General features: G+C 44.6%; 1 protein-coding gene and 1 long non-coding RNA gene across 2 annotated transcripts; both read right to left on the reverse strand.

Moving 5' to 3' along the window:
- Nucleotides 1-12,666, reverse strand: LRPAP1 (LDL receptor related protein associated protein 1). Its single transcript, XM_009471147.2, has 8 exons — nucleotides 12,458-12,666; nucleotides 7,189-7,333; nucleotides 6,722-6,846; nucleotides 5,249-5,369; nucleotides 4,145-4,303; nucleotides 3,534-3,616; nucleotides 1,026-1,202; nucleotides 1-713 (listed from the first exon to the last, which is right to left on the reverse strand). The coding sequence occupies exons 1-8, from the start codon at nucleotides 12,635-12,637 to the stop codon at nucleotides 648-650; spliced, it is 1,056 nt and encodes a 351-aa protein (XP_009469422.1). The 5' UTR covers nucleotides 12,638-12,666; the 3' UTR covers nucleotides 1-647.
- A 6,407-nt stretch (nucleotides 12,667-19,073) lies between these two features.
- On the reverse strand, nucleotides 19,074-20,106 carry LOC104018085 (uncharacterized). The gene is made up of 3 exons (XR_015699981.1): nucleotides 19,936-20,106; nucleotides 19,592-19,700; nucleotides 19,074-19,407 (listed from the first exon to the last, which is right to left on the reverse strand). It is a non-coding gene; the product is annotated as an uncharacterized LOC104018085 (long non-coding RNA).
- Between the last annotated feature and the right edge of the window lie 3,192 nt (nucleotides 20,107-23,298).

Below are 23,298 nucleotides of genomic sequence, written 5' to 3' on the forward strand. Positions count from 1 at the left end.
TCATGTTTTGATTTTTTTAATGACTAAGTGTAACAAAGCCAAGCAACCATGAACAAGATAGGTACACATACATTGAATAACTTCAGATGTGTTAGTCTATAACTAATTTGTGTGACTTGACCTCAATACTTGTTCCCTCCTTACTCTTCCTCCCCCTCTCACATGAAACATTCATACACAGTGCAGTTCTGAGCCACTGCTCAAAGTCAGTAGAAATATTTTCTTTACCTTCTGTCAGAAACGTATTAGGCCAGGCAATGAAATAAAAGACTTTCTGGCCTCTGTTTTAACTTCCTGTACCTCAGTGTTTGCTTTCATTGACCAGACTAGTGTTTTTTTTTACTAGCAGGAATCCTCTGAGAGTTCACGTTTTTCCTTTTGACATGACTGCTTATTTCAAAGGCTGTTACTTGATTCAGATGTAAGATTTACATGATCCAAGATACGGAACTTAAATTTATAATCTAAACATTTAATTTGATAGTGCAAATACAAAACTGGCAATTAAGTGGACCAAAAAAAAAACTTCTTACAGGACAACCCTGTTCAATCCTTACGAGTTCAGAATGACTCCTTGGTAAATCCTGTTCAAAAAACACATTATCTGTTTTGTGTTAATAGATTGATCCCATGAAGCAGAACAGATTTTATAATTCATTGTGTTGAAGACCTTGAGAGATTCTGCTGGATAAGTCTTGCAAGTGCTTCTTTACCTAGCAGGAAAACAAAACACATCAAGCAAATTTTAGCAAGACAATGAATTATCAATACCATATATTCAGGTTTTGCTATCAGTATATGTGACAACAGGAAGAGCGGAAACCAGAGGTATTTCAGGCATTTTAGAATTAGGTCTATAAAAAACAGTTACATGTATCCTGTACTAAACATGGAGCACAGGTGTGCCTTAAAATCCCCCTCTGGAAGTCACTCAAATTACATGAAAAATCAGCGCTGGATGATCTACGTACCCTCTAGTAGTAAGTTAAACTTTCAACACATATGTAAAATGGATTTATACAGACCTTGTATCCTAGTTCTTTTGTCTTTTCTTCCAGCATAGCATATTTCTCTTTGTTTCTGTTCAGATGATCCTTATCTCCAGTTCCTTCTACATGCTTCAGTTTCTGGTGTGAAATCTCTAATTGTTTCTGATAATGATGGTGTTTTTCAATTTTTGCTTCAAAGTGCTTCAGCTCCTCCTAAGATAACAAATAATACACACAGCTTCACAGGATTTTCTTTCCAAGGCTCCCTCTCTCTTTTCTTGCCAAGACATCCTTAATGCCATTTTACTAAGTCAAGCACAGAAAGCTTTTTCAGTTCCCTGCTTCTTAAGAATGTCTGGACAATACATTATCATCACCACCCAGACACCCAATTTCGAAGGCAGGTGATGAAAACGACCCACTGCAGAATCCTCAAAAGGAGACTGCTGATGGGTGCGAGGTGCTCGGAGACGATAGCAGTGAGTACCAAATAGAAGTTTGTACATAAGAATAGTGGACTGCGGGGAGGGAAACACAATTTTTAAGAGAAGCCTCTTTTTAAAAATCAGGTCCTGGATTTGCCATTTTCTTCTCAGCTGTAAATGTTTTCTGGGTTTGCAGTCTGCTATGATGAATCTGAAATAGGATGAATTAATTAACAAACAAAAAACCCTCTTAGTTTGTCCAAAAGACATTGGCCAGACTAACTGTGGTGTTCAGGGACGTATCAGAGATGGTCCTCAGACAACCTGGTACACTGCAAGGGGGACCAAAGAATGAGTAATGTCTCTACCCACCAAAGCATGCTCTTGCTTTGCTACTTCAAGGCAGTAAATTTAGTTTCTCTGTGTCTTAGGACACGTCCTCTGTGAAGAGGATATGAACAATTCCAACTGTTATACCACTTATGGCAGCAGTTCTATGCATTACATCGAGAAAAACTCAAGACAAACCCTACAGTGAAATCCCCCTGTTTGACAGGGCCCACTTAATTTTGGTCACTGGTGTGCTTCAGTCCAGGTGGCTGACAAAATTCCTCTCATTTCAAGACAATTAAAAAAAAAAATCCATCATCCTAACAGATCTTCAGTTTTTAAAGCAGTTTTTGTTTTCAACATTTCTGACAAGAGAATAGTTTCCTTTTGCTGTAGAACATTCCAGTCTGTTTTACATACTCCGTTCATGACGTCAGCCTGGGATTTTACTGCTCTGATAAATCATTTTAGCTGCTCCTCTGAGATGATGTACCAGCAGAGCAGCACTCGTATCTTTCGTTATGAAACCCTTATGAAGGTTGGTACTGTGGCCACTCAGGAGAAGACACAACTTCAGCTGCTCAAAGAAGGCTGAATGGAATCAGCACATGATTTCTTTAATTCTGCTTTCATGAACTTTTTAAATAGGCAGATGTTTTGCTCTGATTCTTACTGTCTTACTTTTGTTAGGATGTCTCAACGTTCACAGTAACAAGACAGGTTTGGTTTGGTGAACAGGGTTTGCATGAATGAAGATTTCTACTAAAACAGTAAAATTAATAAGCGGGTATGTGTTCTTGCTTATGGAATTGTTTTTTCTTTTTCACTGCAGCTGATACGAAGGCCAAATTTACCTGTCATGCAATTGTACAGTGCTGACCAAAATGTCCCACTGAGGTCAGCAGAAGCCTTGTTGCAGACTTCAGCAAGCTTTCCTTTGACACTCTTACAAGCAGGGCCACTGAAATCAGTGTAATTAAAATGTTTGCTTCATAAGAGAATCGGGCTGCATGTGAGTTAAAAGAAATAAGATGGATCTTTGATATCGAAGAGAGACAGATTTCGATCCCTGTCCAAGGAAGTCAAAACTCTCTCATTACCTTCCCCAGAAAAGAAGCTCAAGGTGGCCCTAGCCATGTCTTGGAGGGTAAGACAACATTATAAATACATGGAACTTCATGAACAAGCCCTGAAGAGTTACTTCTCCAGGCTATCAACAAAATCTGTTCTGATAAACAGGCAGAGTCAGATGAAAAAAACCCCCAACATTTTATCAATGCAATTTGAATTAAATAAAACCAGTATCAACCCCACAGGAATTAATTTCTGTATTTCCTTGAAAAGTGGTCTTCATCATGATACTTTTCGGTCAGTTCAACACAGCTCCAACATGGGAAGTTAGCAGTGCAAGAGGTGGGCATGAGAGGGAAATAGCTGGGTATACAGAGTACACGGCTTCCCAAAGAAATAATTACATTAAGACATTGGGTCAGAGAGGGAAATACAGTGCATTGGAAACAAGCAAGCAGGGCCTGATCTTTCAAAGATTTAAAATACGCAGCACTTGCTTTCACAGAATTCAGAATTTTCATTTTGCTGATTATAACAGAACCATGCATATGACTAGTTACCTACATGTTTATATATTTGAAATATTAAGAAAGAAGCATGACTCTCTTTTACGGTGTCTGAAGAGCAATACAGAAGTGGCTGCACTCAGAGTAACACTGAGTGTTTCTTCATGTGGGAAAATATCTTTCCATAAAGATCTAATTGGAATTCTACTTACCCGAAAAGATTCAAGTTCTTTCTCAGTGAAATTGGCTGATTTGGCCATGTCCCACAAATCAATCACTCTTGGTTCTTCAAATTCTAAACAAACACATACCACTAAATGAAAATCTGGACACAATGGTTTTATGTCCAGCTTCTATGCAAGATGAGCGTGCTTTCTCACATACATACACACAGATATATGAAGCACTGCATTACTATTCTATTTAGACGAAAAGGAAGAAAACCGCAAGTACTTAACTTAAAACTATAGCATTGCTGTAGCCAGTATTTTTTAAAAAGCAACCCCCCCCAAGGAACTGAGTAATGGTGTTACTTGCCCTGCATATTGTCTCACTTACCTGCCCTCCTGGGGCTGAACGCATAACATCCCTTCTCATGTGGGCATGGAAGACAGAACTATCCTCGTTACAGATTGTCACTATCCTTTCATTAGGCTTCTAGTATTGGCTTCTAAATAGAACAGGCTGGCTGTACCTCTTCAGCCCATTTTGGTCACACCGTGTACTGTGATATTGTGACTACATCTTATTACTTGCCCACTGATTTTTATTTTTTTTTAAATGAAATTGATCCCAAATAAGCATAAAACCCACTGTATCATACCACTGGTTGTGTCATATCCCTGGTGACTGACTTTACGCAAACGTTCAAACCCCTGATTGATGCTTCTTAGCTTGTCTTTGAGCTCTCTGTGTTTGTTGTGCAAGATTTCCTCTTTCACCAGGTTCTCTTCAGATGGGTTGATAACATTTTTGTGGATATCTGTTGAACAAGAAAAGTGTTACCGATTGTGGGCCAAATCCTGATAGGTCAAAAGCTCCAGAAATCCCCCGAATCTGAGGTGAATAAAAGATGATAAGTTCCTAGCATTTGAGCTGAGTGTAAATAAAGCATCAACACCACACTCTAAGAAGCAGTAATTCTTTCTGTGGATCAATATTAAGATCAATGCCCCTCACTGCTCTGACAGGTGATATTACAGAAATGCCTTTTAACTCCTACTGGCCACCAGCCAAGATTCTAGTTCTAGCAAATGTTCTTATTTTCCTAGGTTAACAATATCCCAAGGAAATGGGATAGGGATGACTGATGAGTTCTGTGCTCTCTTCCCCGAGCATTTCATGAACCAATCAGGACATCTGATGTTGAAATGACTTCTAGCAGGTTCCAGCTTGGACTCTGCAAAGCAAGCATCAAACTGCCTATAAGCTTTAGAATACTTTGGGTCTAACGAAATTTTAGCTAGGATTAGTACAGCAAGCTGGTTTCAGATCCTCAGTGCTTTAATACACCTCAGGCTCAGTGCCTAAAATATTCAAGTATATCCTCTTGGGCTCCCAGCTGGTGAGATAAAACATGCATGTTCTGCAGACTTTATGACCACATTTTGCAGCACTGGATCTATGCTTGATGCATAATTTCTGGTAAACTACTATGGCCATCATTGCTAACTTGATGGTATCCTCCCTGCTTGAAATGCAGGCAAAATCAGAAAACTGAAATGGCAACATTTTCATTAGCTTGCAAGATTTTTGGCAGCTAATGCAGAACTAAACCCAGCAAGTATCTGGAAATGTCAGCATCTGCAGGCAGTTCTGACAGAAATGTCAGACTTCAGGAGTTTCAAAGAAATTTGGAAACAATGGAGGCAATGGGCAGAGAAGAGAGTTGTACTGATCTCGAAACATCAGAGAAATGTTCAGGCACCTTCTGTTCTGCTCACGGTCTCCAGCAGAATATTGTATTCACGAATCTTTTCTTTGTGATGCTTAAATTCTCGCCAAAGCTTATCCAGCTCGTCATCAGAGAACTTCCCAGAGGTCTTGGCCTGAAAGAAACATGAGGTTATTATGCCTTCCAGGCCAAGCGCTTTTAAGTGTACTCAACTGCCTAAACTTCCCACCACCTTTAGAAAATTAAGTCCAGCTTGTCCTTAAGATCTTTTGTTTTAAATCCCTTTATATTAGTGTGAGGTCAGGATTTAGACATCAACAGATATGGTGCCTTTAATCATGTCAAAAGGAAGTTTGCTTCAGACTTAAAAAGCTAGACTTGCTATGGACTACCCCGTGAAAAGTGTCTGTCATTTCTATTCCATGGGAAATAATTTAATACAGAAATTAGGGCCACAGAGCTCCATATGCAACTGTACAGGGACTGTTTGCATGAGGGACGCAGCCTGATATTAAGCACAGTCTTTACTTAATCTTACTCTACTGGCAAGTGAAGATTTTATCACTGCTGTGCATTTGCTCTGCAGCGATTTGTTCCTCGCTGGACTACTTTTTAGCAATTAGGGAAGCACTGGTCAGACAACTGGAGCACTACCCACAATTCTGGTGACTTATTTGCTGCCACGCATGATCAAAAGGGACTGTTTTTGATACCTATTCAGCCCCAACCTTTTTTTTTTGCTTAGGGAATATTTCTATCCAATGCTGTTTACTGTTCCCCAAAGCACATATCCCGTCATATCCCTTGCCAGAGCTGTATCTAGTTACAGTAACATTTTAAAACCCAGCAAATCTTTTTCTCTGCTTTACTACCACTGCACTAGACTGATGTAAGAATTCTTTGCTTTACTTGACTACTTGTTTCTTAAAACATGAATTATTTATTTTTTTAAGATTATGAATTCTCCAGTTTTAACTGCCCAGACTGACAGTACACTTTCTATTTTTTATGCATTAACGCAAATCCTGGAAATTTTCACTTGAATACCAGGTTGGGAAAGTCCATTTAACACACCCCACTATACATTTCACTTTTAAACAGTCTATGAAATGGTCCTATTTTAAATGCATCTTTTTAAAAAAGCCCAGAAATAACAATAAGAAAAACAGGAAAAACACCACAGGTATACTACCACACAGTGTAATAGTCACACAAAGGGAAATCATGAGTTCAGTGAAATTTGATGAAAAGCTCTGTTTGTCCTCCATTATCCTCCATGCAGACTGATGCGGCAGAGAACCTGCCAAACCTGGTGACCTAGATGCAGGTGGGATGCCCTCAGGGCACAAAGATGTGAGCTACAGAGCACAGCAGCTTGGCCAGTACTTAAAAGCAGAGTAGTAAAGCTATTTAATTCCAAGTCTGGGGGCTCTCAGAAGAGACAGACAATAGTTCAGTGAAGAAATACTGATTTCCTACACTCCAGTTCCTGGAAACGTTACTCACCTTGCTCCATAATTTTTCCAGTCTTGGATCATCTAGTGTATCACTTTCTGTACCATCTTTAATGTAGTTGGTATCAACTAGTTGAGAGTCCTTCTTTCCATTCATCCCATATTTAGTCATAATGACTGCAAGGGAATAGAAGATACAGAAACATTAGAACCAGCTATGGATGTATGGAAGACGAGAGACTGGCTACATCCTTGAATTGCAGAGCTGGATTTTGCAGCTCACAGTGGAAAAGCTAACAGTTTACGACACAGAGGTCCCAGGTTTAATGACCTCTTCTGAAAACATCTGGAGCAAAGGAATCTGTTAGCCTCCTGCAGCTCCCTGCTGACCTCCAAAGAACTCGTGTGTGCTCAGTGTCTGGAAAGACAACCTGTTATTTAATGGTTCTAACACCAGCACAGGTGTCTAACATGTGTCTGATGCAAAGTTTAAACTCCTCCTGCAAAGATATACCTTACCATTTAAGTTGCGTCTGAGTTTGGCTTCTTTCTCTCCATCTTCATCTAGCCCTTCAGCCTTCAGTTTTTTCCAGCTTAGCTCATCCTTTTCTTGTATTTTTAGATCACTGTGCAACTCTGCCAGTTTCACAGCAGAGAGATGAAGCTAACGGGAACAGAGAAAGGTTTGTATTCAGTTATGTGGAGTCATCTCTTGCTGCAGTGTTACCTCAGAAGCCAGTATAGATGCATAGCCAGTATAGCACAGCATTTTTTTCTTTTACTTTAATGCTGTGTATCCATCTGAATTTAAGAGCCTTAAGGTATGAGCCACTGCATACATAACATCTCTTGCCTATGAACACGACTATGCCCCCAGCATACTGGTGTTAAAAGACAGTGACCACAGAGCCTTCTCTCTCAGCTCTTCAGCTACTTGGACAACAGCGAAATTACGTAAGGGTTAAAAATTTGTGTCTTTCTTTGGTGTTCCTTCAAGTAATATTGAAATGTGTTTTTTCCCCCACTTTTAACAGGACTGCCTTCTAAAAATGATTCTACCTTAAAAATGTCCAGTACTAATAACAAAGAATGTAAAAAAAAAAAAAATTATTAAACCAATTCAGTTTCACTAATTCACAAAAGGCAGTAACAACTAAATTTCTCAAACAACATGCCATTGCCACCACATGTGCTTTCTTGTGGACCACCTTCTAACCATATAGTTATAGTGAGTTGGTAAATTTTATTTGTCAATATGGTTTTGTAGACTACCAGGAAACTGAGGATGGCCTTGCAGGTCAAAGAGCCACTTCATCAGCAATTTTTACTATGATCAAAGTGCAAAATTTTCTAAGATCACTTCTTAACATGGTTTATGTGCATTAAAAACATACAAAACCTAGAGGTATTCCTGTCCCACATAACAGAACAAAAAGATATGATATTGAGGCTGAAGCTATGAAAAAAAAAAAAAAAGATGTAAATGAATGATAGGTCAGCTTGAAATTTTGTGGAACAGAGAAAACAGGAACAGAGACAATGACTAATATGCAGTTGGCTAAGCAGCTCTGCTCTAAGTTGAGTGTGAACTTCTCAACTTCCAGATTTTAAACACTTCAGTTATGCAGTTTAAAACAAAGAAATGTAACAAATCATATTAATGCTTCAGAACTTATTTTGTGTGTATGTGCGTGCACGTTAGTAACAAGAAGGTGAGGTAAGGAAAAGCCCAGAGAAGAGAGGAGATCAAAAAACATGAGCAGTGTGACCTCCAATACAGTTCTGCCTGAGCTGTCTGAGTCCTTCTACCTCCGACCACTGAGCAGCCAGCTCCTGGGAGCTCAGATGCGGCTCTGAACCACCTGGGCTTATCTGTCCTAGGACAAGCTTATTTACTGGAGGGTTTTTTTGGTCATTAAAATCACATTAGATTATAAAAATTCTCATTTTCAGTGAGGAAGAAGTATGTTTAATAAACACAGACTCAGAACTCCGTATTATTTTTAAACATCAGAATGATACTGAAAAGATTCAGCCATTCATTTGAGTGCCAGCAGGTTGTTTGAAAATAACTAGGAAAAATGTTATTATTTTGAGCTAATGCACTGAATTTCTATTGACAGGAATTCAGGAACCTATGCACATTATTGTTTCTGCTTTCAGCATAGGCTGTCCTATTAATTAGTCTTGTGCTTCTGAATATAATTATTTTAATTTTTAAACTACGTTTTTTCCCCTGTATCTTGCACTTGGCTTACTGAAATAATTTACCAAAATCTAGAGTAGTTAGAATCACAGGTAAATATAAAATTTATAGAACACATTAAAACTTCCAATCCCTCTAATACTAAAGCAAAGGAGCATCCCTATTGTCTTCTTTACCATCTGCTTTTGGGGAACTGCTTGATAAAAGCTAAGCACTTAGAAGGAACCGCTTTATTTATGATTTTTAGTATGTGCTAAAGTCACAAAACCTTAATCATGTACTTATTTGCTTTTCTGGAGCAGGATGACCTGGATAGCCAGAGTATCTTTGCTGCAGTGGCACCAAGTAACAATGCGTTGCTCAGCCAGAATTGTGCCCTGATGCTTCAGGAGGAAGACTGAGAGAAAAGTTTGCTATAAGTTGTGAAGGAAATGATCAATCATCTCAGTAGTTCTGTATTCTAATGCCAGCATTCAAGTAGCGTGGACTTAATATGTAGTTAGGCTGAGCAAATCCAGGAAAAAAATCACCAGCAGTAACTTAGATAATAATTAATTCTGCTCCTAAGTACTGCAGAAGTAGGAAAACACAACCTTTTAAATGTATGACTTTATCATCAGAGACACACTACTGTATAAAAGATTACAACAATGCAGTTTATGTTAGATACTCTCTGCAGTTAGTGCAATCTCATAAACACATACAGTTTTGTGTTTTCTAGCAGTTCCAGAAAAGAATATCAGAACTTCTAAACATAAACTTTGGAGACATACCATCATCAATCAAACATTTAAAACTCTTAATAAAAACTACGGAACTACATTAAGCCCATTGTTCCTTAAGGGAAAAAAAAGAAAGAAAATTTCTCCCAATTCTATGGATATTTTTCTGATTCTCATTACAATTTAGTATGAAACTCAAGCAACTGTCCTTTTAAACATTATAAATCCTTTGAAACCTGTTGGAAGCCCCTTGCCTGTCCCATTTATATAACACAAAAGTGAATACATAGGCTAATATAAAGTATACAGTTCAAGAACTGCTTCCTTCAAGATCATATTATGTAGGACCCTGAATGCCACCTGGTAAAAGAATGTCAAAAGGTAAGACCCCACATAACTTTACTAACATCAGTCATATGTTGGAATAACTAACTAGAAGCAGAGATGAAAAGCTAAGTTTAATGATTAAATAACAAAGCACCAAGTTCCTTACGCTCATTCCTTATGCTGCCTGGACATTAACATCCAAGATGGGTATCTGGCAATTCTGGGAAGGAGCACTAGAAATCTGTGAAACATTACAACAATTAAGTTGTTTGCTGTTTACCTGGCTACAATCATTACCTGCAATATCATTACCTACACCTTTGTTTCTGAGAGGAAAGGGTTCTTTAATACAATTTTTTTAGGTGTAACATGCCCTAAATTCTGGAGCCCACTGTTGCTTTGGGATGGCCAGGAAGCCCCGGTCACAAGCGATGCCAGAACTACACCAATGGCCACAACCACCACACCGCGGATTGTTAGAGACTAGCAGGCCAAACCACGCATCTTGTGAAACCTACATAGTATTTGTCATTGCTTCAAATAACTATAGAATTAGGGTCTGACTAAGAAGAACTCTTGGATTAAAATAACTTTTTAAAGTTTTTATATAAGACATATACCTATGAAAAGAGATGCTGGAGAACCATCAAATGCTCCCTCCCTCAGGGAAATAGGAAGGAATTCTGGCTTGCCTGCTCCTGGTTCCCATTAATTAACATTTTGGGGGTTTCTGAAGGACTGTCCATCCAGCTGTGTGTTGCAATGTTGAATTGCCATATCCATCTTTTATGTCAAAACAAAGGAGTTCCTTATTTTCAGTACTATCTTCACCACTACCAAAATGAAGGAAATAGAGTTCAGCATTGGCACACACAAATATTTCAAAGCAGATCTAACACACAAGCAGAGTTTTCTTCTTATTTCAGACCTTGCCGAGACATACTGAAAAATCACTTTCTAAGAGACAGGCTGGGTGTCAGTTGTACTCAAAAGTGAAATTTAGATGGTGGCAAATTTAGTTCAAGTAGGTGCTCCCTCTCTAAAAACTGGCTCACACATATAGAATTTACTAAAGCTTAGTTCTTTACTCTGACAGAGTTAACTTCATTTTACATTTTAGCATCTTAACATAGGTGATGTAAAGCATCTCAAATTTGAATTCCAGAAGATCCAGGTATGAAAATGAAAAAAGACTGTAATTGGAAAAATAAGAGGAAACTGACAATACTATCATTATAGTTTATTTCAGGTGTCCATGTATGTTTCTTCTTCAGCTGTCAGTTTACAGCTGGAGTTTCATTATCACACAGTGCCCTATCCCCCATCCCATCCTTCTCCCATTGAGGTAAGGAGTTATTTTTGATGTCTTCTTTTGGCACGCTGGGAGGCAGCATTATGGCAGGGCTTCTATCTTTTGACTAAACCCAGGGATGTGTTGCCTCTAATTCAGTAGCTCAGGCAGGTGAACATCTATCCAAGATACAGGAAATCCAGAACTAATATTAGCTCTATTCCTTTGCCTGAAGTAAGTGAACCTTCTACCAGCCATGACCCTAACTTCCATGCTCCACAATATTCAGGGGATGAATATGGGTGTGCGGTGTGCTCCTCCCCTCCTGCTGGAGCTGTTCTGTTAGGCTGTAACTAAATATTTCCACCGTAATTAAATATTTTTACTGTATTTTTTAATTAATTAATTAATTAATTTTATTTAATTAAATATTTGTTTAGCTCAGAGTGAGTGAAAGTCAAGTATCACTGTCAAAATTAAGGCTCTCATCTGGGAATGGCGATACCCATTTGCTGGTCCTCCTGCATGTGACTACATCACTTGCTATAAATGAAGGTGACATAACCAACAAGGTGGAGGGTTTCTTACTCTCCTGTGCAGTGAGCTCCTGTCCTGTGCAAAGTAGGAACTAAGGCTACTGCCTTCAGACACGATGAGAGGATCATGTTCCTTACCAAAAGGGCTAATGCATTTGACCAGGAGTGCAGAAGCCAGTCTCGGATCCTCCATGGTACCAGAGGGACTTCACTCTCTCTTCCACTTCCTGGGCATGTGGTTTAACGGCTGGACTTAAACATGGGAAGATCAATGCTTCCCATGACACAGATACATATGGCAGGAAAGGGGAAGGAGATACCTCCTGAGACAAGACCTTACACAGCACCGCTGTTCCCAGCCGCCTGGGTCAGCCCTCAGGGAGCGGGGCTGTGTGGGTCCTGCTCTGAGCTGCCCGTCAGGGGCAGCCAGGCCTGAAAACCAAACAAAAGCCACCGCAGCCCAGAGGCCCAACACCAAGCCGGGGCCTGTCGGGGCGACGCCGGGCCGGACAGCCTCGGTTTCTCCTCACACGCAAGTCCCCCGCTCCAACCGACGCCCGCGCCGCTTCTCCCGCCGCACGCCACCTCCGGAGGCGGCTGACGGGGAATGAGTCAAGCCCGACCGTGGGTCCCCCTCAGCGCTCTGCCAGAGCACACCCTCGGAGCTCCGCCATCGTCGCCACTCCTCCGGCGCCGCCGCACTCACCCGCTGCGCCTTCTCCCAGACCTGGTTCAGCCTCACCACCCGGAACTCCCCAGCCTCCCGCCGCTTGGCGCCGGCGGCCGCCAAGCCCTCGTTGGCCTCCCGAGAGTACTTGCTGGCCGGGATGCCAGCGGCAAGGAGGAGCGCGGCACCGACAGCCGCCAGAGCCCGCCGCGCCGCCATGTTGCGCTGGACGGGGAACTACAAGTCCCGAGATGCCGTGCGGCTTCCCGCCCTTCAGCCCCTAGGCGGGCGGCCGCTGAGGTGCGGGCTCCGCGCCCTCCTCGGCGAGAGGCGTTTGTGTAGGAAAACAGGCTGAAAGTCCAGTTTAGGTCGTAGCATGAGAAGAATTACGTTTGGGCTGTTTCAATTCAAGCGGCTCCGTGTCATTCTCCTGAGTGTTTGCTTCACAAAAATGTGGAAATATGCTGAATGTGGCAGGTGTTTGAGTGTTTTTTTCTCGCAGCCTGTCAAAACTAAGGTGAATGTTCTCCTGCACCCTCTGCGTCTCTCAGCGAGGTGTTGCTATCAGTTGTGTGAGGAAAAGGGGACACGATGGGTTTCAACACCACCCCTTTGATCAAACAAAGTTTTCAGATATTAGCACAATGTTCAAGAGTATACAGAAAAACAAAAGGCAGCTCAGGAAAGGTGGAAAGCGAGAATGGGGACCAGTTCCCCAGTTCTCCCTGTGAGGGGAAGGAGAACTCTGTCCTCCCTCAGAGGTGGTAGTGGAGGACACCTCTGCCCAGGACAGCCCATAGGGTTTGATGGTGTGGGGAGAAGGAGGATTGTGAGAAATCTGATAATGAGTGGATTGGGTTGTTATTGAGGGGTGAACTGTGGGAATGGCCCTGAGGTCGGCGGTGTGTGCTGAGAGTGCAGCTCTTGGGCACGAGCACCCTGTCCTGCATGGTGCCAAGCCCCCTTCGCAGTGCTTCCTCCTCAAGTAGGCAGCCAAGAAGTGCTGTAGGCAACAGGAAATCTTTGGAGGTGATTAAGTCAAGCTGTATTAAGAAAAAAACCCATGATGCTGTGAAAATGTCCAATATTTCATCCAGGGTTCGTATATATCCTCCCCGGTTTTAAAAAAAATCCACTAAAATTGAATGCTGCTATGAAAGAAGTGCAGGAGATGCAGAGCACACTCCATGTGGGTGTTTCTGAGGGGAAGGTGGTGAAGAAAGCTGTTCCTTGTCTTCTTGATGAATCGTCTTCTGCACACTGCAAAGCTTGTGTAGCATGGGGTCTTTGGCATAGCTAGGCATTTCTGTGCTGAGTTTGTTTAGCAAGCTAGTGGTGGGGTTGCTTTCCTGAGCCTAGCTGGTGGTGGAGGCAAAAGTTCCTTCATAAATTCACCTCAGATCTCATGTGTGACCTTGAGCAAATTGAAGTGTAGCTCTGTAGTACTGTCAAAACCAAGCCTTCACGCATTATAAATCAGTCCTATGAAAACAAATAGGTTGCCTAAACTATAATGAGATTTCTGAAAACAATGCCCTGGGGAGGATTTTTACTGGACCCTCATTTTTGCCTTGTAAGCAATAGAAACCCTCTTGAATTGTCTTTTCTGCATTTTCCTAAGTCAATGCAGAGATTCTCAGTCATATGAACCTAGAAGCTGTTGCTATAAGACTAAGTTGCAGAAGCAGGCAAAAGTATTGCAGTATACATTGCATTGAAGAGCAATTGAAGTGAGCATTGAAGTATACATTGAAGTATAGCGAAACGATGACGGGAGAAGCAGCTCATCAGCCTTACCCATATCTTGCAGAGCTCTCCACATCAATTTTAGGATTTAGAGCTTGTTTTATTCTCATTATTACAGTGTATTTATGTATCGTTGAGTCATTTTGGAACAGATGGTTTTGTCTTGTCTGTCATTTGAAGTATTGATTGAGTTTTCAGGCTCTCTGCAAATAAATTCAATCTCCATGCTATATAAACTCTTACAGGTTCCCATTTTTTTCTTGTATTGACCGTAGTTATGCAGAGCTTTGTGCATTTGTTTGCTTGAGTTTTTGAGCTACACTGGGAAAATTTTTAGAAATAGGTAAGGGATGCAGCACCATTAGTTTGCTTATGCTGGCTTGTTGGATCTCATTCTCCAGTGCCCTTACATCTCTGTCGTGACCACTGCTTGGTATTGTTCTGTATGTCCTGGCCCAAGTGCTTCACTCCCACAGGTAAAAAGCCAAAATAACTCTATGGACTTCTGTGTAGAGACTTTGGATTTACGTTGGTGTTGATGAGGCCAAACTCGTCATGGAGTGCACCTTAGTGTAAATAAGAAACACGCAGTGGGAGGTAATGGGAAATCAACTCCGTCACTTCCCTTTCCTGTGCACTTTGAGTCAAATTCTCCCTTCATTTTTCCCTAGTACAGTTGAAAAGCAGCTCAGCTGAATCCCCAGGACTGTGCCAAAACTGATACAAGGAGCCGAAGTGTTAAGCTGTTGTGGACTCTATTGTTTGCATTGTTCCAGAGGGCTGTAGCTGAGTTGATGGACCATCGCTTTTTGTGTATTCATTCTTTATTATCCTTATTAAAAAAAGAAACATTAACAAGACGTGATGTAGACCACATTCAGAATTCTGTCTTCTGCCCTCTGCTTGCTTGAAAAACGAAGTTAGAGGAATTTGGAATGAGAGTGATGTTGCAAAGCAGTAAAAAGATCAGAGAAAGTCTTAGTTAAAAGAAAAACAGAAGAAAGTCTAATAGCATTTATGGAACAGTGCAGGGTTCCCAGGAGAATAAAAGAGAGGAGGATTTTGAAGCTTATGTTCAGAGGCTTGAAGGTGATTTAAATTGCATTCTTCTGAGTACAGCGTCAGGAGATCTTTTCCTTTAAGAGTCAGTGTAAGAGCTGGACCAGCTGCTTCTGGCTTCAGTTTTACCAAAACCAGTTCACCATTGAATTTGTGCCTTCACGTATTCTATATACATCTAAAATTTTTTTGCGAGTGATATAAACTGCCCAGCATTTCAGATACTCTGTTGCAGAGCTCTGGAAATGACAGCAGTTGTTGCCTTTCTCACCTCCATCTTCTATCCTAGCCACGTGGTGTGCAGGCTGAGCCTAGCCAGCCGAGATTGTCTAGAGCACAAGCCTGAGGGAGCTGGGGTTGTTTAGCCTGGAGAAGAGGAGGCTGAGGGGAGACCTTATCGCTCTCTACAGCTCCCTGAAAGGAGGTTGTAGCGAGGTGGGGGTTGGTCTCTTCTCCCTAGTAACAAGCGATAAGACAAGAGCAAATCACCTCAAGCTGCGCCAGGGCAGGTTTAGGTTGGATATTAGGAAAAACTTCTTCACCAAAAGGGCAGTCAGGCACTGGCACAGGCTGCCCAGGGAAGTGGTTGAGTCCCCATCCCTGGAGGTATTTAAAAGACGGGTAGACGTTGGTGCTCGAGGACATGGTTTAGTGGTGGACTTGGTAGTGATAGGCTAACGGTTCGACTCGATGATCTTAAAGGTCTTTTCCAACCTTAACGATTCTATGATTCTATGATTCTAAGATGCAGGGCAGGTCGGATAAGTGCGGCGGGTTTGCAAGGGTGCTGCTGGCTTTGTCCAAATATGCCCTCGCTCGGCCTCCCCAGGACCCTACTGAGGGTCCACTGAAGTGATGTCTGCGAGCCTTTTGCAAACAGTACCTCTCCCAAAGTACTTATATGTCTTTGTCCCACTGCCTTTCACCTTTCAAAGCTCCATTTGATCAGTAATAAACTGACCTGCCTAACTCTTTATTTGGAGAAAGTTCTCATTCTCCAAACCCTAATCCTAATTGTCCTCCCAGCCAGAATATAACCCAAGACAGGTTTATCTATGTTAAAACAAAAAACATACTGTTTCCAACTAAATCCCTCATTCTACTTGGCTGTGCAGCCTGCAGTAAATATTTTTTATGATTCTACTTCCAGAAGTGTAAACCCAACCATAACAGTAACACTGTACAGAAACAGACTGGAGTTGTATTTTGCAAAAATGAAATCCCCCAACAGCCTGCTTTCTCTTCTAAGGCATGTTTCTCACTCGACTTCTCCAAAGCCAACACTTAAGAGTTTCTATATTGTAATTTACATTGAATCGTAGAATCGTAGGATGGATTGAAAGGGACCTTCAAGATCATCTGGTTCCAACCCCCCTGCCATGGCCAGGGACACCTTCCACTAGGCCAGGTTGCTCAAAGCCCCATCCAGCCTGGCCTTGAACACTGCCAGGGATGGGGCATCCGCAGCTTCTCAGGGCAACCTCTTCTAGTGCCTCACCACCCTCCCAGTAAAGAATTTCTTCCTAATATCTACTCTAAATCTACCCTCTTTCAGTTTAAACCGTTACCCCTCATCCTATCACTACACCCCCTGATCAAAGTCCCTGCCCGTCTTTCCTCTAGGCCCCCTTTAAGTACTGGCATGCAGTTATAAGGTCTTCACCGGGGCTGCAGGGTCCAGGGCCACCAGCACTCACCCCTTCTCCTCTGACTGCTCCCGTCCTGCTGGGCACAGGCACTGCTCAGTGTTGCAGGAGCTGTGCCACCGGTAGTGGTTGTCAAAGACCCCGTCCTCCTCCCAGGCAGCATCCCTGTGGAAGCCGGTGAGCGCTCAGCCCCAGGGGCAAGGGGGACCCCCTGCTGGCACCTGGGGAGGCAGGAGGGGACTGGCACCGTGGAGTGGGAGGGAGGCAATGGGGACGGCGCCAGCCTGTCAGGAATTTTGATGCTGAGGTGAAACATCTCCTGGAAGGTCTGTGTGTCCTGGCAGAGCGGGCAGCAGAAGTGCTGCCGGGCAGAGTGCAGTGCCTGGCCCTAGGGCAGAGCTGGCATCAGCGGCGGGGGGGTCCCGCTTGCTCCCCCGGAGCTGGGCGGTGGGCTGATGACAGGGGCGATGTCAGGGGCGGGGGGCGATGCTGCCTACCTGGATGCAGCGGCGGTGGAACCAGGCACTGTGGCAGGTGGGACAGACCAGGGTGTCATAGCAGGGCCACCCTGCCACCGCCTCCTGGCAGCTGAGGCAGGGGATCTGGTCCTGCTGCACTGCCTGCACCCGCTGCACTTGGCCAGTGCTTCCAGCAGAAGGACCTGCAGGATGGAGGTGACAGGTCAGCCCCAGCCCTCCTCCACCCTGGCCCCGGATCTGGCCTTGTGGGGTGGCTGCACGCACTTGAACTCCCTGAAAAGCTGGGAGATGCGGCATTGCTCGCTGCCACAGGGGAAGTGGAAGTTTTGGGGGCATCGCCGGCTCTGGCAGGTGACGGAGGCACCCCACAGCTGGCAGATGCAGCACCTCTGGGGATGGCACAGAGGCAGCAGGCGTCAGCGCCGCATGCCCCTGGGGAGCCCGGTTAGCCCTTGCCCAGCATAGCCCCATGACATTTCAGTAGGCCACCTGGCCAGTGACACCAGACCACTGATAGAGCCATGTACCCTCTGAAAATCCCCAATTTCTGCAGAAATGGACCTTTTTGGATAAATGAGGATCTGGTGAGTTACTTGCAGATGGCTGCCAGAGCATCCCTGGGGGGGCTGCTGGCCTGTGCAGCACTGGCCATGGGGCATGGGGACCACTGTGGGAACATGCTCCCCCCTGGCCTCATCTTCTTTGCCACTCGCTTCAGCTCCTGCCAGATGTCGGGGAAGAGGAAGCTGTAGAAGCTGTCTTCCTCGGCCCCTCTCTGGCTCAGCCCGCTGGCATAGTACTGCCAGAGGGGAAAAGAAGGTGTGTGCCGGGGGCTGTCGGCAGTGCGGGGCTGGGCACCGGGGCTGTCAAGCCCTGGGGACTCACCAGGAAGTTCTTGTGGATGCAGAGCCTGTCATGCTGGCACAACTCCCCAATGACCTTGAGTCACAGTCAGCCTGCTGGCATGGCCAGCACACTGCCGGGGACAGTGGCACCGTCACCCCCAGCACCACACCAGGGTGCCAGTGAGGGTGACGCTGGGAGCGGGATGGGGGATTGGCTAGAGCACCTTCCCGTGATATGGGGGCCTCTGCTTGTGCAGTTGGGCACTGGCCAAAATCCCCTCTGGCAGGTATCTGCGGGGTTGCTCTGCACTTACTTTCCTCCTTGGGGACCTGACGCTTCGTTTGCAGGGGGAGGCGCACAGGAGGGTCCTGCCTGCTCCTCCAGCAGTGCTGTGGGACAGTGTGTGTGTGGGGGGCTGTGGCACCGTGCAGCACCAGGACCTCAGCTCTGTCACCGCAAGGGGCTGTAGTGAAGGAGATGGCTGGGCATGGGGACATTGGTTTGGTTGAAGACTGTCCTGATCCTCCAGTGTTTGAGGCAAACACATCACTGAGCTTGTGGTGGGTGCCCAGTGGGGCTGCCCAGCCTGGGAGGTTTGTGACTTGGCTCTGCACATGCTGTGTGGGGAGGGCCCCCAGAAACGGGCAACCCCCAGGCGAGATGCTGGCGTCACCCCACAGGGATGTCTGGGTCATGCTGGGAGGCAGGAGCTGACCGTGGGCTGGGGAGGGGGAAGAACCACAGGAGCTGCCATGGGTCCAAGGCCACCCTGCCCAGGGGGGAACAGTGAAACCAGGGCATGGGAAGGGCAAGGGGGTCCCCGTGGATCCCTTATCTCATGTTGGGGCTCCAGCAGGGACTTCAGAGACACCCAAAGGGTTTGATAATCCGGACACTTCATTTAAGCATCAAAAATCATGACTACTTATTAACAGGCATGTTGATACCTTTGAAATAATTTTTATATTTTCAGTTTCTTAGCAAACAAAATTTAGTCATGACAAATGTATGTCAATTAGAATAAATTTTCCCGTGGAAGAAGGATACAGCTCAAGCACTCTGTTGTGCGTCTGGTGCCGGGGGCTGAGCCCGCTGCGCTGGGCTGGCAGTGGGGAAGCATCAGTGCTCCAGAATCTGGAAGTGCTTCAGATACTTCTGCACCCAGTGCGCCTCGGGGTCTGCACAGATCTCATTCCCCCTATTGGTGACCAGGCTGCCAGGAGAAAACCAACGTTGGGGCGCTCGGCCAGGGCAGCGGAGTGCCTGAGCTGAGTCCCACTGGCAGCGCCCCGGGTGTCCCTGGCCGTGCCCCCTTCCCCTTCCTGGCCACCCTTGGACAGTCCTGAGGCACTGCCCTGGCTGTCACACCCTGACCCCAGGTGGTGCTGGACACTCACATCACTGCTGGCTGGATGCACTTGCTGCTGGTCTGGTAGGCGGTGATGATGTTGCTGCGCCGGATGGGGCGGTGCATGTAGGCGAAGCAGCAGGTGATGGCGCGGGTGCCTGTGGGGGCAGAGAGACAGCCCCAGTGAGACCCCACGGTGCAGTAGAGGCTCTGCCTGGGGCTCCCAGGGGATTCGCCATCACCTGGGCTGTATCCCCTGAGGACACCCTGGAAGCCTCCATCCCTGAGGCTGAGTCCCAGCACTGGTGATGACCACCTGCTCCCAGCCCTCCCCATGGACACGAGGATCCCGTCAATGGGGACAGGGCTCTCTCCGGCGGGGGGACAGCAAACCTGGCTTCTGGGAGGATGCAGCAATGCCGGAGTCACTGCGATGGGCCTTAGCTGGGGAGCAGATGGCCACGAGGAGCAGAGCAGCCAGGGCGGTTGCAGGGACCTTCATGGTGCTGCGGGGACCAAAAGAACCAGGAATGAGGTTGGAGCTGGGGTGGCTGCAGAGCTCTCCTCTGCACGATGCTCGGCCCCTGCTGCTGCTGACCTCCTTTTATCCCCCGGCCGCTGGGTGGGCTCAGGGTTTCAAGGAAAGTAAATGCGTGCGTCATACTGGGGAAATTGTCAGCATTGCCTGGTTTCGCTGAGCTGGAGAAGGCAAGGAAAGCATAGAAGGGGAAGAGCCAGCCATAGGGCCGTGACTTTCAAGAGAGAACAAGAGAGAACGAAGAGTGGCTGAGGGAACTGGGGTTGTTTAGCCTGGAGAAGAAGCAGCTCAGGGGAGACCTTGTCGTTCTCTACAGCTCCCTGAAAGGAGGTTGTAGTAAGGTGGGGGTTGGTCCCTTTTCCCAGATAACAAGTGATAGAACGAGCAGAAGCGACCTCAAGTTGTGCCATTTAGGGGAGGTTTAGACTGGATATTAAGAAAAATTTCTTCACTGAAGGAGTTGTCAAGCATTGGAACAGGCTGCCCAGGGAAGTGGTTGAGTCACCATCGCTGGAGGTATTTAGAAGATGTGGCGCTTAGGGACATGGTTTAGTGGTGGACTTGGCAGCGCTAGGTTAACGGTTGGACTCAATGATCTTAAGGGTCTTTTCCAACCTAAATGATTCTATGATTCTATTCTATATGACCTTCATGGTGCTGCGGGGGCTGAGGGAGCCACGAGCGGGGCTGGAGCTGGGGCGGCTGCAGAGCTCTCCTCTGCACAATGCTCGGCCCCTGTTGCTGCTGCCCTCCTTTTATCCCCCCAGAGTTTGAAGGAAAGAAAATGAGTGCATCATACCAAGGAAATTATGTTGGGATCACCCAGTTTTGCTGAGCTGGAGAAGGCAAGGAAACTGCAGACGGGGAAGCACCAGCCACAGGGCTGTGACTTTCAGATTCCATTTGGGTGCCTGGTAGGGACTGGCCAGAGCCCAAACCCCTGCGACACCAACCCTGCCGCTGCTGCAGTGACCGCGCTGGCCAAGAGCCAGGCTGGGGCATGAAGCTCCGTAACCAGACCCCTGAGGAAAACGTGAGCAAGGCCAGAAAAAGGAAGAAAAAGGAGGAAGTAGCAAGTTTTGCAGCTTTCTTTCTGAGTGTGCACTGGCTTACCCTCTGGGATTGCAAGTGCTGCCCCTTTTCAGTCACGCTACGATCTCCTCGAGGTTTCATCTGCAAGGCTGCAATGAGCTGATCTCAGTGGGTGCCAGCAGAATCCTCTCCTCCCTCCAGCTCCTACTCTTAATGCCCTATCTCCTCCTTGACACCGGTGTATTTGCTTTTTTTGGGCTAAGCCAGTAGAGAGAGCCTAAAATGGATGAAGTTATCCTGCTTGGGAAGAAGTGGGCAAGCAGTAATTGCAACAACTTGACAACTTCAAATACATTTAGGACATTTTTATGTAGGGTAGGCAAACAATTTTGAAGCTACAGTATCTGGACTTGTTTGTTTGTTTGTTTTTTTGTAGGCTGCTTTTGAGGTCATGGTCCTTTTTAGTTAAGATAGAAGCTGCCCTTTGACTGACCTTTTACATTGACATAATATAATAAATAAATCTAAATTATCTAAATTATCTAAATTAGACAAGTGTGTCCAAACTATAAAAGCAATAATAATTGGCTCTTGGCTATGATATATATGTATAGTTATAGTCCCATTCAGAAAGATGCACTACAAAACTCAATGAAAGTTTTGAGAATGACAAGCAATTACAAATCCTAAATTTCTTGATTAGGATTAGTTATCAGGCACCTATATATCTGTGCTATAACTATGCTTTTTCTCATTTAGACGAAGGTTAATCTAGGTCCCAGCGCTATTCAGTGCTTTAGTAAATGAACCACATCGTAGCAAATATCTTGGACAGGTGCTCAATCAAAGACTAACTTTTTCTTCCCTGTCCATTTGGAAGAGAAGCAATAGTATAATGCCTTTCTAAAGAATGTAGCAGCAAACAAGAAAAATAAGCTCAGGTACTATCCAATTCAAAAGTTCCCCCAGTTACAGATTTCTGTACAGTTCTGCTCTCATCTACGAAGTCTAGCATTTTCTACTTTATGGATTTTGTTCGTTTGTTGTTTTTTTTTTCTTTTAGCAGTCGGCCTTATATCTATAACAAACTCACACCTTTGTGATTATTAAATATTACAGAATTAAAATAGAAGAATATATAAATGAGTCTTCAAATAATCAAGGTTTGCCTGTAGCTTCATCTGAGAGACCACAGTACCTTTGCATACCAACATCAGTCCTGGTACATTGCCTATTTTTGATAGTGGGTAAATAATACTGTTTCGGTAATAACCACTCTGGACTTCACTCTCCTGAACATCTTGACGTTTTCCCTTGGTTTTATGTGTTAAATAACAGAGTTTAGCCGAGGTTGATCTAAGATAACTGGAGATCCTCCATCTACGGGTTAAAATCAGCTGTCTTGTTCTGCAAGAGAGTATACAGGCTCCCTAAATGACAAGATTTGGTCTCAAAGAAGTATAAGAAATGTGATGGGAAGGCAAAACTGGCTTGAAAGCATCTGTCTGTCCCATTTTAATGGTGGCGGCAAACCAAAGCTTCCTGTGGTACGTGTCACAGCAGTTAGCTACAGCCTGATCTTGTGAAGAGCCACAAATGTACCTGAACACCATGTATAATCCTACTGGCTCTGCTTGCATCTGCAGGATTTTATTTGTATTTTGGATTAGGTCTTAATAGTTTAAAATCTTTTTTTGGCCAGGTCCATGCTGGTAAAACACTCTTGGGTTAATATCAGGAATTGATAGCACAGGAACCTTCCAAATCAAGATGGCTTTGGAGATGCCTGACTGTCTTTTCTCAGCTGGTGACACAAAACCTTCTCTGTGTCTGGTGTCTGCCTCTCAGTATGGTTTTGTAAACATGGAGGGATCCTCTTTCTTCTTTTACTTTCTTTTAGTAACAGAAGAGAGAGCATTGTTCTGGATCTTATACATTCATTTTCACAGAGATATATAGTTCCTTATACTCTAATTCACCTTAAATTAAAGAGCACTTACTCAGGTGTGGTTTAGGTTTTCGAGGACAAAACAGTCAGAGATATGTATCTGGACTAACTGAGCTGAAATCTCTCATCAGAGACACAATCCTGTTTGTCAAGGGATTAAGCCCATTCCTTCGCTCTGTGCTGTTCTGTAGATCTCAGACCAAGGTCAGAGTCAGCTTTTAGACATCAGTTTTGACTA

This window comes from Nipponia nippon, unplaced genomic scaffold, assembly GCF_047370975.1.
Source record: "Nipponia nippon isolate SJK-2023a ecotype South Korea unplaced genomic scaffold, ASM4737097v1 scaffold_6, whole genome shotgun sequence".
Taxonomy (NCBI): Eukaryota; Metazoa; Chordata; class Aves; order Pelecaniformes; family Threskiornithidae; genus Nipponia; species Nipponia nippon.